Here is a 16,717-nt window from a genome sequence, read left to right on the forward strand (position 1 = left end):
GTACCAAAGAAAAGTACTACATAACGATCAAATCTATCTTTCATCCATGTCAAGATTTTTTCTTTTTACCCTTTTGGGAGAAGAGGAAGATGTTTAGGATAGACACGTTTACTTGTAGTTTGGTCTAATATAGAAAAAGAATAGGAAAATTTTTCCAAGACAAAGTTACTTCTCCAAAATCCTTTTCTTTTTGTGACTTCACGTCAATAAAAGCCCAGTTTTTATTCTCTTTACTCTAAGTTTATGAGCACTCTAACGATTTCTTCATTTTCTTCTATTTCTTGCTATAATCCATGAGTTTTAAGACTAACCAATATTTGAAATTAAATTGGTACAGTGCTCCTTCCATTCAATATCAATTCCATCCCTGACCTGACAAAAATGGTAAACATGCTACAGCATCTTGCAATCCGATCCCGATGCTGCATTAGGTTAGGAATTGAACGATAATAGCTCCTCTTCACCCCGAAGCGAAGCATGATGTCCTCTTAGGCGTGCAACACTAAGTAATCCAAAACAGTGGGTAATCAAATTTTTTAGAGGTACCAAGTACAACTTCATGAATCAGCAGAATGAAAGTAGCACTAATGAATGATAAAAATCTATGTGAAAATTGTTCAAAGAAGATTAAATTGCTTCACATATTTTTGCTTCAGGATCTCTACTGTTTACATAAAATATAAGAAGTTACTTGGGAATCCTCTTCTGTGTGAAGTGGTAATAAATAAATAAACAAAGGCTCTTTCTCGTTTCTACTAAAAAACAAAAACACATAAAAGGTTGACTTTTTATTTTTTTTGGAAAGAATAAAAATAATTGCATAAAGCCAGAATATTTATTTACACTGGTAGAATGTTCTCTGTAAAGCTAACAATTCAACAGGGCATTTACACTTTGCACTTTGCAGCTACAACAGTAATGAAAAACTTACCTTTTATTCCTGTTCTGAGGTTGGATATGGCATGGAAACTCAGAAGAACATGAATGCTATGATTCTTCAAACGCCTGTTCAACAACTGTAGAGCCAGCTCCAGTTCATGTAAATATACAAAATGAGTTAAATTCCAAAGTAGAAAATAGATGAAAAGTAATGCATTAATCATGAATTTAAAAGAATTTATTAATTGTGATTATTTTTTGGATAAGCCACGGAGTATTATATTTCATAAAGAAAGGCAGCTAAATCAACTACTTAGGAGCCGTCTCTAATGATATCTACAAAAAGAGTCTTCTAATAGTTGATAACCATCGACAAGACTATAGTTACAGAAGAATTTTCTATGGTTAGAACACCACCAAGAGGTATAATCTATTATAAAAAGAATCAAAAGAAGACAACTTATTTTAAAAAATATCTATTGGATTTTATAAAAAAAGGGAAAAGAAGGACCAGCTTTCATTTGCTGCAAAAGATTAAGTCAATAGTGCGCTAGGCACTATTAGTGTCAAATTTTAACTCATGTTTAATGGTTTTCCCCAAGTGGTTACTATATTTGGGGTCAACGATCAAACTGTAACATTGATTGATCCAAAAGTTCTTGATTGATATATTATTTGAAAGCTCTTAATCATCTTGCAGTTAAAATGTCTGCGTGCTTCAAGTTTTATTTTAAACAAGTTTATTGATAATGATAGACGTCCATATTTTCTATCATTTTAACTACAACCAAGGCTGATTTGACACAACAAGAAATAGATGCATAATTTCCTCATTGATTTGATCATAGGAGTTTTTTGTTTCCTTGTTCTCCTAATAACTATCTCCAATAGATTCGGAATATGTTTTCTTTTTACAATTTATCTCATGCATCTCCAACGCTGTAAAACTACCATCAATATTGTGGTAGTCTCCTCCACTAATTTCCCATGCGTGTGTGCTGGGGAGGGGGCGTTTCAAAGTATTGAAGCGCAAGTTGGGTCAATGTCCACAAAATTGGTGGTCATAAAAAGAAAAAAAGAAGAGACATGAAAACCTTATAACCGTACCTGTTATAATAAGAAAATGTTGCATGCACAATGGACTCGATCGAAGTCTCAAGCTGAATAAAAGACAATGGGCACTGCAAGGGAAGAATGGGAGGAACGACAAGGGGGAAGCATCATTAGCAACATTTTCACAAAGAGAACAAAGGAATTTACTTACTACAGTGCATACAATCAATCTCGTCTGAATTTTAAAACCATTTACATCCATTCAGATCTCATGACATACCAGACCACCAGTAAGACGAGAAACATATGATTCATTAAGTTCCAATCTTGTGGGGTAAAGCCAGTAACCAGCAATCCAACCATCAAGAACAAGTATAAAAATGCTTAATTAAAATATGAATTAACTGATACTAGATCTGGAAGGCCAATAGGTGCTTTCTCAATGCAAGAAAAAATGGCTAATTGAAAGTGATATGAACGTATTGCAGTCATGGTTTACAAAACCATAGAACTACATTGGGATAAGAGAGAATAAAGAGGGAAGAAGTCAGGTCCAAATGCCAACAGAAAAATAAATGAATAACAAAAAATAAATAAATAAGTTTTAAAAACACATATCGTCAGCTGAGATTCTCATTAACTTCCTCGACCATTATAATTCAACACACATAGACATGGATATAAGAAACCAGTCAATGAGGTTCTTTTAAAACAAAATTATATCAAACAATATCATTAATAGAGAAAAGATACGTATGAAGGGGTCCTAAATGTTCCGCTTTAAACCAGGACATAAAGAAGATTACAAGTGGCTATCCCATTCACAGTGAGAAAAAAAAATTAAAGAACATAACAAATATCTTCCAATAAATGCCACAAGGCAGCTATAAAATGGAAAGCCAATATCTCTCCTACAGTTTTACTTCTTTATAACCCACATATTAGTGGACCACACTTCTCTTGTATTATGTCCATGGCCCTCTCATACTAATTCCCAGGGAGGTCACCTACCATAAAGTCGGTTTTGGAAATTTTTTGAAGACTTTTCACCTAGAAGATTGAGCGTAAACCATCATGGGTTGAGCGGTCATTTGGGCCAAAAAAACAAATAAAAAAGGTAAAAGGCTTAGAGAGAGTGGATTCAAATCATCGTGGCTACTAATCTAGGTCTTAAAACATACATAGTCAAATGCTTGTTTTGTGAGATTAGTTCAAGTCCTCACCAAGTGACCCTTTGGAGGCCATACCACTCATATACTTGGCTTTGAAGATCCTCATGTTCCCCTCCAAATCTCCCCCATCAAAGTTTTTAACTTTATCATTATTATTATTTTAATGATAAGATTACCGGCTTTCATTAAGCATCCCACGAAGTTGCAACCTAGTTTTAAAAATGGTCATGGGCTTGAAATGAACCAATAGGTCATCGCCATGCTTGAGAATACCTACCCCAGCTAGCATAAGTGCTTCCAGCCAATTCCCACATTTCGTGAGGAAAAACCACAAAGCATAAGAAGATGATCAATATCTTCCTCCAAATCTGAATAAATACCTACATCTCTGTATGTTAAGGTACAAGTAAGGATATATTTTTTTTTTTTTGATATCCGTGTGTCCAGGCTAGCTTGCCCACACCTCGACTAATCACGTGCCAACCGCCTAACCCTACTACATTTGGTTGACAAGGTAACTCGTAGGATATTAAATTCTAGGTAGGTGGCTACCATGGTTTGAACTCATTCCCTCTAAGCCCTAGGAAGGATATATTATTTTGAAACCGCTTCTTGGTATCTTCCAATAAACTACCCGCCAGATGAAGACTTTTACCTAAACTAAACTAAAGCAATTCAAATGGGACCTTAACTGGTTATCAAATGGAACCTTAACTAAAGCAATTCAAGATAGTCTAAAGTTTGTCTATGAATCTACATTCGGAAAGTCTCATAGCATTACCAATATGAGAGAGCTAGCCAAGATTAACCACCAGAAAATTAAGATTTCCCCAAAAAATTTTAATTAGTAATCTCTCATTGAATCCTTAGAAGTTCGTTAGGAATTGCAGCTTCCTAGCACTCTAAAAGAAAGTAAATCTAAAACCATGTAATTTCTTGGATGTAAAAATTCTCTACACATAAACAACGTACTTCAAATTGAATCAAGATGCTGTAAACTTTCTAAAACTTGAATGCCGTGCATCATCAAGAAAATTAGAAACTTACCGATCAAGAATATGGTCAACATCAAAGCAAGAGTAAATTGAACAGAACATGTAAGCTGCAGATGCCAGGGTCTGTATATTTGTTGTTGAGACTGAACCCTACCAAAGAGCTGAGAGAAAATATACAGTGATATTTCACTTAGAATCCACAAGGGCACAATTACAGAACAAAATATAGTCTGTTTCGATTCAAATGAATGTTTGGGATAAGATATACTATGATTTATACATAATGCAGAAAAATTGTAGAATATGAGTTCATGCCCCATTATTTTTTACAATAGTATAGGTTATCTTTCTCCCTTGCAATAAGAAAACAGAACTAGATTAGTTTCATCATAAAGATAATAGCCAAAAAGTATTTAAAAAGCTTTCCGTTTCCTATCAGAAAAGAAATTTAAAAAAACAAACAAACAAAACCAAGTCTACGTGATTGGAATTTGGAACAATTCTGGCAATGCTCACCTTAGAAAAATTTCCACATCCTCGCTTCCAGAAGACTGATCCTGATTTTCCTTTCCGGGTAACTTCTACGCTCGAAATAGGTTGTTTTATCTCTTGCTTTTCATCCTCGATTACAATTTTCAGCTCAGGAGCAGTTGGTGGGCTTGCTCTCCTTGCCTTCGTCGTTCTATCCATTTTGCATAATGCGTCGTCTACTCTTACAAAACTTTCTCTCACTTCCAGATCTTTGAGTTTCTGTGAGTCTGTATCTATAGAGTAAACATATTCGTTGCCTTTCATTTTAGAGGAATTACTCAGGCTGCAGGTAGGAGTAAGATTAACTTCTGCCACTGCTCTTTCACAATTCTCGTATGCATAACTTTTTGCTGAAGACTTGGACACAGAGGATTTAGTTTTCGCATTTCGTGGTACTTGGGATGTTCCAGAGAGAAATGTAGCCAAATCATTGCATTCTTCCTCATTTAGATTTACCCACCGAAGAGGCTGTTTGCCCTCTTTGTCATAAGATTCTCTTAAAGCAGCTTCAACCAGGGAAATTCGATACGCAATGGCCGCAACAAAATGTCTATGTCTTTCCAACACAGGTTCTTCACTTCTGGAACCATAGCTAACTCTAACAGCCTTCTCAAACTCTTCCAACTAATTAAAAACAAGAAATCAATACATATGATTATGAAATGACTCATGGTTGACTATCGTTGCTGTACAGTGCATCTGGCTTATCATCTAAGCGTCCCAATTCACTGAACTGCATACTATGATGGCAGCAGAAAATAGAACAGATGCATTATTCAATTCAATTCAGTATCCTACCTGCCATTTGGCTGTCCCTAGAGTCGTTTGCAGCTCCCAACGGAGTTCATCCAGATCATCAGGATTTAGCCCTTCTCTTCTCTCTCTTACCCATGTCCTAAATGCAAATTCCATTCTGAAATTTAAAAAAAAAAAAACAACAACAACAACAATAGGAGGATAAATACAGGAGTCAAGAGAAAGGGAAATATAGTAATCTTTCACTACCTAAAGTTTATTGGCCTAAAAAATGGGTCAACAAATAAAGAAAGTAGTAGAATACCCAGAAAGCGCGGTAAGTAAATGAAGTTAGAGAGCAGAATTCAGGGAATCTTTCCGAGTGCAGCAAACAGAAAAGAAAACTTCGTTGCTGGATAAATTTTATGCTATTAAACCATTACTTGAGTAAGAACGCGACCAAGTGTAACACAGAACACAAGTTAAGCATCTTGAAAACATACGGAGAGACCAGAATAAGGAACTAACACGAACAACTCCTAACAAGCGGAATCAAGAAACAGAAATCATCATGAACCGACCAAAAAATTCCACAACAAATCAAAATTGAACTCAATCAGACATCGGGAAAAAGAAAATGAAAAACCCAAATCAAAGCAATAGTCAAATCAACGTACGTATCAGCAGATTCTTGAACCTGCTCGGCTGCAGAAAAGAACCCATCCTTCTTCCACAAATCGAAACTATTTGCAACTAACATTGTGCGATAAGAAGACAAAACGAATAGGGAGAAACAGAAGAAAGATGATGAAAGAAGAAACACCAAGCTTCAGAATCAAAGATCAAAATCCGGAAAATCAAATGGCAGCTGAAAAATCCTTTGATTCTTCCTTCTTCCTTCTTCCTTCTTCCTGTGTTGGTGTGCTCGAGAGAAGCAAGAACAGAGACGTAGCTGTCTCTCTCTTTATTCTTTTCTGTTGGATTTTATTTACGACTTCTAAATTTTAATATTTTTTATTATCCCTTATTATTTATATTTTACTTTTTAACCCGATCTTTATTAAATTGGAGATTGAAATTATAAGAGAGAAAAAACAAATTATATATTTCATTTAACCGCTGGTGTTCAAATTGGCCTTTATTTTATTCTTTAAACCTTAATATTAATAGGAAAAATTTAATTATAAATAAATTAGTTTAAGTGTCAATTTCAAGATGTTAATAATTTTAAGATTCAAACTTCTGTAATTATAAGTCAAATGTTTAAATTGTCCCTGCACCTTGTTTTTAAACATTCAAAAATATTTGAGAATAAAAGTACAATATAATATGTATGTTGATAACTTATTTTATGAGTATGACAAATGTCTATATAAACAAACATGTGAAGTAAGAAATACTAAAATATATTCTTAGGTAAATTTTAGTCGGGATTAGAAGATATAGAAAATTCTAGAGGCTGAAGTAATAATGTTTTAAATATTTACATTTAACACATCATTTAGTGACGTAAATGGGAGTAGTATGGAGCTCGTAGTAGAGGAAATTTTTCCGTTCCAATGTGTGATGTAAGAGGGAAAAAATACTACGATAATTTTTTCGTACTACCTTCATTTATTGTTGGTAATTAACGCAATATTTAAGAATAATGTGGATTCTATTAAATGAAATAATATATTACTTAATAACGTTAAAAATGTGAATGAAAAAAATAGGTAGAATTCTGGTGGTACAAAAAATTCTATTAGTAAGACAAGGTTGGCCATGGGAGAGGGACAAAATGGACAGGTTGGTGTGGTGAGCTGGCAATTTCCAAGTGCGGCCATTTTTTATTGGCCACCAATTCAAGTAAACTGTGGAACCACTAATATCCTTAAATAATAAAATTATTTTAAAAACAAAGGACAAAATATAATAAAAAAATTAAAAAAAAATGGTTGGTGTTTGTTGTTCAATAAGCAATTCATTATCTATCAAATTGGTTGACAAAGAAAAGTTAGTTGGTGGAGTTGGGAATTACATTTTTCCTCAATATAAACCATAACTTTGTGAGCAGGAAAAAACATCTTTCGGAAGGAATATTTGTTTTTATATGATTTATATAGTTTTTTAACATTGTGATTCATTAATCAATAAAATATTGTCATCATGCTCACTTTGCTTTTAGAGAGCATTATTCTCTAATTATTTATGTCAGCAAAAAGTCTGGACAAAGCCCTCATGTTGGTGATTATTGCAAATTTTTTTATTAAAATTTGTAGTTTATTAAAAGATGGTTCAAAACCTGTTGGCAGGAGATCGAACAATTAACCTTTGAGATAGCTATTTTTGGATTGGTAAAAATGTATTTGTCCTTGATTTAAAACTTAATGATTTTTTTAAGTGTTATTTAATATTTTGGTCACTATTATTGATGTTACTTTGATAAATCTTTCAATCTTAATGGTATGCGCTGGTTTGATGGTTACTACATAATCACATAATCTTTTTTAAAAATATTTGACATCACCTAACATATAGAAATAAAACAATGCAAAAGAAATAAAACAATTTTCTTAATTTCAATTCAACATAAACTTGTTTACTTTCATACCCACTGATATTTCAAAGTGTAGTTGAATGATGTTAGGCAGATTATCTTTAAGATTGTGATTCCATTTATACTACAATGTCGATGAGCAAAACAATTTCAACTTTCTTTATTACATTAAAAAGTTGAGAACTAATATATAATTTTGAAGAAAACCTCCTAATTGCTATCTACTAGACAATCTTTTAATGATCATAGATTTCCAATAAATTTAAAAGTTCATATCTAGTTGTTCTATTCGCACTTTGAGATACGAGTCCGTCTAAAAAAACATAGCTATTATTCTATCTTGTATCATTTTTTAAAGTGAGTATATTTTTATATTGCTGGTTTTTTTTCACTCCTTTGAAGTAACATGAATTATGTAAGTCGTAAGATTAACAAACTCATAATCTAAGATCAATAAATACAAGTCATGTATAAGTTTGACTTCTTAGGTTCTTATTACACTCCATCAGCCTAAGCTACGAGCCAAAAATTACCTTGAGAATGATTAAACCAACAATTAGGCTTATCTAATCACAATCATTCAACAATTCAACTAAAACACAAAATCAGAAAAGAAAAGGGGAAAAAAATCATATTCAACAGAGCAATCTCTGGAGAAGCATCCTCAGAAATTGAATATTTTTTGAAATTTTGTTAAGTGCTTTTCTACTCATAGCCTCAAATAGTTGGATGGAGAATAAAACAGCCCCAAAGTTTAGAACCAACAGAATCATAGCAACCACATCAAATCCAATCCCAACAAGCTTTTTATGAGGGGTGATTTGGTGAAAATGACATGGACTACAAAACAAAAGTAGAGCACTAAGGTCCCAACAAGCTTCTCCTATTCTTTTTTGAGATCAGCCTCAGTCACAGTTACATTCCAATAAGCACCTAATGGTATAATATTCTAACATCTAGAGTTCATGGGGCTTCCATCATACATATCCAAGTCAAAGTTCACAGCATGATCAGATCAGTCAGTCACTAGCAAATCTTCCACGTTTTTTTTGGCCTAATTGTTTATACAAACGCCCTATAATTTTCAGGACTAGCAATTTGCTTTATGATGAACTCTCAAAAATGGCTTACCGAAGAATGAACATACCTGAAGTTTGTGTTTTTAGCCTCGAGTGTCCTCTAGCATGCATTCGCATAATGCAAGTTCCACCATTTTGCGGCCGGCATAACATGAAGTCGAACCTGAGGAAATTATCCTCCTTTGTAGATCTTTGTATTTCAGTGCTAACTTTATATCCCATTCTATACTGCTCCTGCAAACACCAAAACTTCCAAGTTTATCCCAAAGTGTTGCTTCAAAGAAATTGCAATGCATTGTTTATACTCTTTGGTTAAATCCCACTTTCTTCCCTCAAGTTCTAAATTTGTTTCATTTAGTCAAGTTTTAGGTTTGTTCTGTTTTAATTCTTCGACTTTCAAAATATCTATTTTAGTCCTTAAACTTGAAAAAAAAAAAAAAATTGGTCTTTACTATCTTATTTTGTCGCCCAATATCTTATCTAATATCCACCTCCAACTTCAACCTACGTAGCTTGAATACATGCTCATGTTAACATATTGGTATAATTTGTTAAAAATAAAATAAGAGGGACCAAAATTATTATTTCTTGAAAGTTCATAGACTAAAATATTTTTAACCCTTTATATTTTTATTACTGTTTCCTAAAGAATTCATTACCTGTCTTCGTTCTCATCCTGGAGATTTTCCATCATTCCATCAAAGATTGAAATGAGATCATTGAGGACTTCCATTTCAATTTCCAGGCTTTCCTGAAGCTACAGAATTAATAACCAACAAATAGAATTCGGAATCCCATGAAAAGCATAAAAATATTTGTAAAATTTCAGGTTTTGTGATCAAAATTTTCCCACAAAGTTATGGTCAATAAATGAGAAAAACAAGATGAGAGTTACCTTACGCTTGGTGTGTAATCCAGAGCACCGAGCTTTTCGTAAACACTCTAATAACGGTGAGGGCATACCGTAATGGAATATGCTTTGGTTCTTTGACAACCAAGTTCCCCTCACCATATGAGTAGTCCAGTCTGATGTGATGCTATCATCATCACCAAAGTCAATATCTGCACTTGCAATAAACAATAGTAATATAAAAGTCACACATAAATAACATATTAAAGTAAAAGGAAGCATCATTCAAATGTCTACTGAGCAGAACTATAAAATACCTAATGGAATGACATCATTTAGGTTGTCCCCTTCAGGTAAAAAGCCATAGAAGGTAACCAGATGAGAACCAGTGTAATTCCCATAACTAAGATAACATTGTTCTTCTTTACGACATGGTCTTGATAGTCGGAATTTCAAGGAATTTGTTTCAGAATCAACTTTGCCATAGTGTAGTATGTGCGGATGCAACTGTACCATATAACCCAATATTAATGAAGCAAAGAAAAATGTGACCAAAATTTTAAGATGGTAAATTAAATAGTTACAATGTAAGAAATAAGAAATCAGAACACCGAGTTTAATGATGAAAAGTATTTTTTAGAAACATGAATCTATGATCAGCAAGGACAGTTGCAAATTTGCAAACTACTAACAGCCACGGCAAATAATTACAAAGACATGAAGAAATCAATTTGGGGTAAGAGGTATCCATATACCAAACAAGGAGGCAAAATTTTTAAAATAACCCACAAAAACTCAACCCCCCACCCAAACTCCAGAGGAAAATTTGTGGTATGGGAGGATGGGAACCAGGACTCTGGGAGGGAACTACAGAAACATACCGAGTGGTTGAGAAAGCCTGCAATTGGAACCAAGCAGGTCCTAAGATTTCCATCGGTAAACTTAATTTTCAAGCTATTTGTGTACCAAAGTTCACAAGCCCATAAGAATTGCTCCCATGAGTAGAACTCTTCTGGGAAAACATCAGGATGATTGTTACATAATGCAGGAACCAACTCATCGTATTGTTCCCTCAAGAGCTGCAAAGAAATTAACATTACATGTCAATACAAGTAGAAAGATGAATTATGATATCCAAAAATCAGACCATTAAAATGTAATAGAAAACACTGGACAAATGGGCTAAATACCCATTTATTAAGTGAACCAGACAAGGAAATCATTTTAAATTTTCAATTCATTTCTATTAATGTCTAATGTAGCATCTACCCGAACTTCCTGACCCTCAAAAAATACAATGGGAAAAATATAGTGAGATTACCTTTTATTTACATAATCAAAGGAAACTATAATTTATGTTTGTCACTAAGAGGTTGTTATAACAAATAAATATTGACCAGAAAGAGAATATTTGTGAGAATTGATAACCTCTTTTGCTTGCATTAGCTCATCGAAAAGTAGGGTTCCATCCAAAGTCACCATTGCACCAACTCCAAAACTCAACCCTGATAACTTTTTGTAAAATATTAGACTAGGAAAGTAGAAGTTACTCCAGACACATTTCAGAACATGTTTAGGATTTAGATAATTTGAACATAACTATAGTTTTGTTACTTTCCCGGTTTAATGCTCAGAAGTCAGATTATAACAATGATATTTTAATTACAAAGTAAAAGGAAGGGTTACAACATGTGAGATAAAAAGTATGCACCCCAATTACTATGATAAAGCTTGCCATCAAATTTTTCAAGAAGGAAATACACCAACAGTAGACTAGAAGAACATTCCTAAGTGAGAAAATTTCAAATATTTATCTCCTTTCAATAAGTTACTCAACTTGGACATGGACAATTCTAGCGTTCCCAAAATTACCATTAAAATTTTAAGGGAAAAAAAAACAACACAATAAAGAGGCAAAGATCCTTTACAAACATTGAAATGGACTAAAAATAACTGTCACTAGTCGCTACTAGGAAGAAAATTATACAAATTCAACTTTTTTTCAAAAGCAAGAAATGCATTTCATTGATTTAGTCAAAGGTACGAATATAAATTCCTCCCTCTAGGCAATAATAAAAAGTCAATACAATTTGAGTAAAATTATCGATGTTCAGTGAACGTTGAGAAAAATAATGTAACTTTACTGAATCGAGGACTTCTTTCCACAATCTTTTCCTTCCCAAGAGGGAGGTAAGAACCATGCTGCGGTCAGAGTCCTATCTTCCTTTTCTTATAAATTTATGCTGCAATGTATCTGAGTCGTGTTCTTTTTAGATATCTCATCAAAATCCTAGAAACGATTAAAGAGTTGAAGAGAATTCCAGCAATTACTTGGTCTCTCTACAGCGAGTAATCAGCTCGACTTGAGAGGGGTTTTAGACACCTACAGAACTCTTTTGTTATGTTAAATCTCCCATGACTCTCTTCCTTCACAGCTGAGTTCGTGTTCTTTCCCACAGCATTGTCTTTCTTGGGAATCGATTTCAATATTTATATTTTCCATATGATACTCCCGCCACTTATTCACTAGTGCTAGAGTCCTGAAAATTTACTCTACTATTTCCTAACGACTTCCATAGAAATTTTGTTCCTAGTCAACCTTAAAGCTTTTTTTCTTCATGAAGTCCAAATTTCCTTAAATACCATTTGCACATCATTGAAAACTGACCATGTTTTGTGCGCGTAGGAGAGAGGTATCCTTTCTTCCCTTCCCCTAGACTCTATAATTCCATATCCAATTATAAGCTGATAAATCACATCTCCTATTTAGAAAGGGATGGAAAGAACGTCTTCAAAGAAGGCACGGGTAAATTAACATTTCCTTATTCAAACATTAAGGAGAAAAAAGAATATACACATGTATGCAGCTGGGAAATAGACATTTAAAAAAAATAAAATAAAATAAAAAGAAGAAGAAGAAGAAGAAGAAGAAGAAAGAAAGAGATGTCGGTGCTAACTGTAACTGAAGACTTCATGAGCGCAACTAAGAAAGACCAATCATTTAATAAATGTGCATCCACATTGAGAAAGACCTAAAGATAGTGTAGTACCAGTATTAAACGCTTCTGGTAGAGTGTCAAAGTAGACCTTGAATTTGGAATCAGCAATGTGCTTCTCCTTCATGCTCCATAACAACAACATTGTCTCAGATGAGATGGCTTCAATCTTTGTTAGTATGGGATACTGAAATTTAAGTACAAAGTCATGATGGTTCTATCTTCTCTTTGTCATCATTCATTACAAACTTCTCTCTCTATATATTAAGTCTACAAATTAAAAAATATATATATATACATCATCCTATTGAAATCTGGACCATAGGCATTGACTTCAAAAAGCAATTTTAAGCTTTTAACTACCATAGTCTGGATTGCTCGATGTGACTACATATCCAGAAGACCAACTGAAGACAAATGGGATGTGTAATAATATCTTCATATGAAATGGTCTCTCTGGAAATATACATTATCTAGGCCCCAGGCAGCAGGCACTTGAACAATGAGGGAACAAAGTAACGTCAATGCACCTCAACTGGTGGAGAGAATAATTCTCTCACTGAGCCTCATTATATGATCAAAGATTATTTAAAATGTAAGATCCCTAAAAATTCTTGTCAACCAACTTTAACTCTAAAATTTCAGCATTAATTTGTCTGTGCAACATAGCATTGTTTAAGACGAGATGGGGAGTCGAAATCCAGCATCTGTATGGTGAGAACAAATATGGAATTCATTTCATAAAAGGCCAAGATTAAAATGATTTTTAATTTTTAGTACCATTTTTCTGTCAGCAAAGTTCTAGAAGATTCAAATTTTAAGATCGAAAACAACAACTACCAAGTGAATTTACCATGTTGCTTTTCTTCACCAGTTCCTCAGAAATAATAATAGCCATAGGGATCTCCAATACAGTGTCACCAACGTCCAGATCTTCTTTGGCTATGGTCCCTCTACCAGTACCTTCAACATCTATATGAATGAAAGACACAAATTAAAATTTTACAATTGCTTGATATTGGGAAACTTATGGTGCACCTCCAATGTTTCAAACTTCCAATTATGCAACAGGTTAAAATCAAACATCAATGGATGTGGGCACGAATATTGCTAAGAAATTGTGATTGTGAATACTTACAAGCTATCTGCAAGCTCGTTCTAACACCATTACTCTCACCCCAGTGTAATAAACAATTTTCTTTCACACAGCAGTCTCCCAAAGTTTTAGCATCCATACTGTATACATCTCCATACTCATGGATCATATCAATAACTGCCTTCCGTAGTTCTTGCAGGACATTCGATTGGACAGGCTTACAACTAGAGAGAGAGATGTCAACAAGAGAAATTATTGTATTGAGAGCCTCCATTTCATTCCTCGGGCTGTAGGAATCTGCTGGTGTACATGCATCATCTTCTCCAAAATAAATTTCAGGCTGCACCTCAAACATTACAGTAGCTATCAATAACTATTCATCCATATGAAGGTTAGATGGACTTCAGACTAAAATATAAATAAATACTACTTGTTTCCCCTCTTTTTTCCCAATATAAAGGAAAATACAGAAGGCAAATGAATTTTAGTTAAGCAAATCCAAGTACCAAAATTACTTGGCACTCCATCCAATGTATTACAAGATATACGACATTCTCAAACAGCACTATTTAAATATTTCCAGACATGACAGGAGAACATTGACCTAGAGAAAATCTTCAGGTTACCTCATTTAAGTGAATAATTCTTGCAATTTGTACCAATTCTTTCAGAACGGTATCTACTTCCTTGGGGCACAGAGAGCACTTCAAATAGATGCAATTCTCAGACTTGAAACCCTGCCTTTCTAATAATTTCTACAGAAAAATGTAAGAAAAGATAAGAAATGGTAAATCAACAGGATGCTAGAGTACTATACTGTGTCCACCAAACTAAGAGATGTTCAACAGATCAAAATACTTAACTTCTCAAATAAATATATGTACATGATAAATAGTGTACCCTATGATGATTATTGATTGTTAACTGTATTTTGTCAGAAGGTATAAATGACGATGGAAACTCTCCCCTGATCAACAAGTCTAAAACCATGCGGGACATTTCCTTACAGGTTTTGGCATCTCCAAGCCTTGTAACCCAAACTGTGACGTCTTTTTAAAGAGGATGCTAGATGTTCATGTGGGGAAAAAGATTCTTTAGGCTTTCAAAGTTATGTTATTGCTTGGGAAATGTAGATCAAAAGGATAACATGCAAATAATTATAAGATAAAGACAATGAAATGATCCATCACAGAGTTCACTTAAATGCCTGCATGAGTTTTAGTTATAGTTGAGTTTGGGAGCATGCCAATTTTGAAAAATAAATCTGGGAGAGATAGTATAGTAAATTAGTAATAAACATGGACTTATATTCATTTGGCTTCTTTTTATTATAATATGGTTTACCGTACAGATTCATAGGTTAGGGTTGGATTTCTGATACAACCTTTTTTACACCTCATACTTCTTTCCACACTTTCCTAACCAAAATAGCAGTGTACAAACTAACATGTGGCTATTCATATTTCACCTTTTTTTTGTCGAAAAGATGGTCATTTTTGTCCAATGCAAGACAAATTAAGCAGTCATTGTCATCTCTGACTTCATCAGATGAAGAAGGCTGCAACACAAGCAAATTCAAGAAGCGCTTAAAAACTATTTATTTGATATAATCATAGAAACATTAGAATAGAGTTGCATGACTTTTGAAGATTATACCAATAAGCTGACTGGAGTGCTCGGACATCTCAATACTTTTTATTAATTTGTTTTATACAAAAATAAGAAGTTTCTCAATGCAGTGCTTATCACATGAAACAGATTTTCTCATTCTTCTTGTTTTAATTTCCATTTTTCTAATCTCTCAATTGCCAGATCCTTCCACAAAAGCATAGATACAGCATTTGGAATCAAAGTCTTCCCCCACTCTGATTCTGTGGTAAACATTTAAAGATCAATTAAAAGAAGGCCACGGCTAACTGTCCGCCACCTCTGAGAAACAGTAAGGGACAAAACTCAAAAGTAAAATGACGAACTGAAATATGAATCAAACTATGAAAACAGAACTAATCCATCAGACCAAGTAAACTAGTATACATTTTCTAAATTCAAAATCTCAAAAACCAACATTGCGACACTAAAACATTCCAGGAGAACCGTATGACTAACAAACTCCACCAAAGAAAGAAGAACTACAACAGGAGAGCGAGAAATCGCCCAATACTTCAAATTAATGAGGACTACAATGAATAAGGATTCAATGAAGGTTTAAAAACGCTTTCTCTGCGTAGATTGGTCTCAGAAATGAAGAGGACATAGGAAACCGAGATCGGTGGTAAATATTCCTCCATGGGAATGGGGAAGTATAAGTAGACTACATGAAAGACAGAAGGAAAGAAAGAGTTCATATGCGGCAAAAGGGCTTTTCACTTCACCTGATAGTCAATCTCCATTGGAGAGCAGCAGAGTTGTGCCGCGGAAGTTGAAGGCAGACGAAACAGAGGGAGAGGGGAATTTGGGCGGCAGAATTTGTAGAAGGAGCTTACTTAAAGCTACCATTTCCTTCAGATACGGGGTTCTAGATGAAAGTTTTAAATTTCGATCGGACGGAAATCGACCCGTTTCAATTTCATGGAAATATCCATAAATATTTATGTAAAAACGAAATATAAAAAAATCGTGAAAATTTTTTTCTATTTTTAAATTAGTTAAAATAATTAATATTAATATTATATATATATATACATATTATAGTAATATTTTGTTGATTTTTTTATTTTATCGATTTTTTTATACTATCATGGAAATGTCGATGTCAAATGCATGAAAATATGAATATGTCGATGGAAATGTCA

The 16,717-nt window shown here is 33.8% G+C and overlaps 2 protein-coding genes across 8 annotated transcripts; both read right to left on the reverse strand.

Annotated features, from left to right (window-relative positions):
• Positions 1-240: 240 nt before the first annotated feature.
• On the reverse strand, positions 241-6,346 carry LOC111020877 (uncharacterized). Of its 4 annotated transcripts, none has more exons than XR_002602755.2 (7): positions 6,043-6,346; positions 5,429-5,543; positions 4,616-5,254; positions 4,152-4,260; positions 1,987-2,060; positions 932-1,016; positions 241-502 (listed from the first exon to the last, which is right to left on the reverse strand). XR_002602755.2 is itself a non-coding variant. In XM_022297670.2 (6 exons), the coding sequence occupies exons 1-5, from the start codon at positions 6,123-6,125 to the stop codon at positions 2,035-2,037; spliced, it is 972 nt and encodes a 323-aa protein (XP_022153362.2). In that variant the 5' UTR covers positions 6,126-6,346; the 3' UTR covers positions 768-1,016; positions 1,987-2,034. The 4 variants fall into 4 exon arrangements, 2 of the variants coding, with proteins under 2 accessions (XP_022153362.2, XP_022153363.2); XR_015792831.1 differs by having other exon boundaries at positions 932-1,028; XM_022297670.2 differs by lacking the exon at positions 241-502 and having other exon boundaries at positions 768-1,016.
• Positions 6,347-8,571: 2,225 nt separating this feature from the next.
• Positions 8,572-16,470, reverse strand: LOC111020893 (SET domain-containing protein). Of its 4 annotated transcripts, none has more exons than XM_022297695.2 (13): positions 16,298-16,470; positions 15,394-15,483; positions 14,552-14,680; positions 13,968-14,265; positions 13,683-13,801; positions 12,884-13,016; positions 11,262-11,338; positions 10,715-10,912; positions 10,151-10,340; positions 9,879-10,045; positions 9,643-9,740; positions 9,052-9,217; positions 8,572-8,958 (listed from the first exon to the last, which is right to left on the reverse strand). In XM_022297695.2, the coding sequence occupies exons 1-12, from the start codon at positions 16,313-16,315 to the stop codon at positions 9,067-9,069; spliced, it is 1,668 nt and encodes a 555-aa protein (XP_022153387.1). In that variant the 5' UTR covers positions 16,316-16,470; the 3' UTR covers positions 8,572-8,958; positions 9,052-9,066. The 4 variants fall into 4 exon arrangements, with proteins under 4 accessions (XP_022153387.1, XP_087983694.1, XP_022153388.1 ...); XM_088127568.1 differs by adding an exon at positions 15,582-15,796 and having other exon boundaries at positions 8,572-9,217; positions 16,298-16,464; XM_022297696.2 differs by having other exon boundaries at positions 8,572-9,217; positions 9,643-9,734.
• Positions 16,471-16,717: the final 247 nt, after the last annotated feature.

The sequence above is a fragment of the Momordica charantia genome, assembly GCF_013281855.1.
Source record: "Momordica charantia cultivar OHB3-1 chromosome 8 unlocalized genomic scaffold, Mcharantia_2.0 BLBB01000008.1, whole genome shotgun sequence".
Classification (NCBI taxonomy): Eukaryota; Viridiplantae; Streptophyta; class Magnoliopsida; order Cucurbitales; family Cucurbitaceae; genus Momordica; species Momordica charantia.

Bases quoted from the DNA above. Each gene is read 5' to 3' on its own strand.
- LOC111020893 (XM_022297695.2), bottom strand. The intron at 13,802-13,967 runs GTAAGTATTCAC...TCATTCATATAG, and splicing joins AACGAGCTTGCAGATAGCTT to ATGTTGAAGGTACTGGTAGA. The intron at 10,913-11,261 runs GTTATCAATTCT...ATTTCTTTGCAG, and splicing joins AGCTAATGCAAGCAAAAGAG to CTCTTGAGGGAACAATACGA.
- LOC111020877 (XM_022297670.2), bottom strand. From the start codon at position 6,125: ATGTTAGTTGCAAATAGTTTCGATTTGTGGAAGAAGGATGGGTTCTTT. The intron at 5,255-5,428 runs GTAGGATACTGA...GTTTTTAATTAG, and splicing joins TAGGGACAGCCAAATGGCAG to TTGGAAGAGTTTGAGAAGGC. The intron at 2,061-4,151 runs GTAAGTTTCTAA...CTTCCCTTGCAG, and splicing joins GTTGACCATATTCTTGATCG to TGCCCATTGTCTTTTATTCA.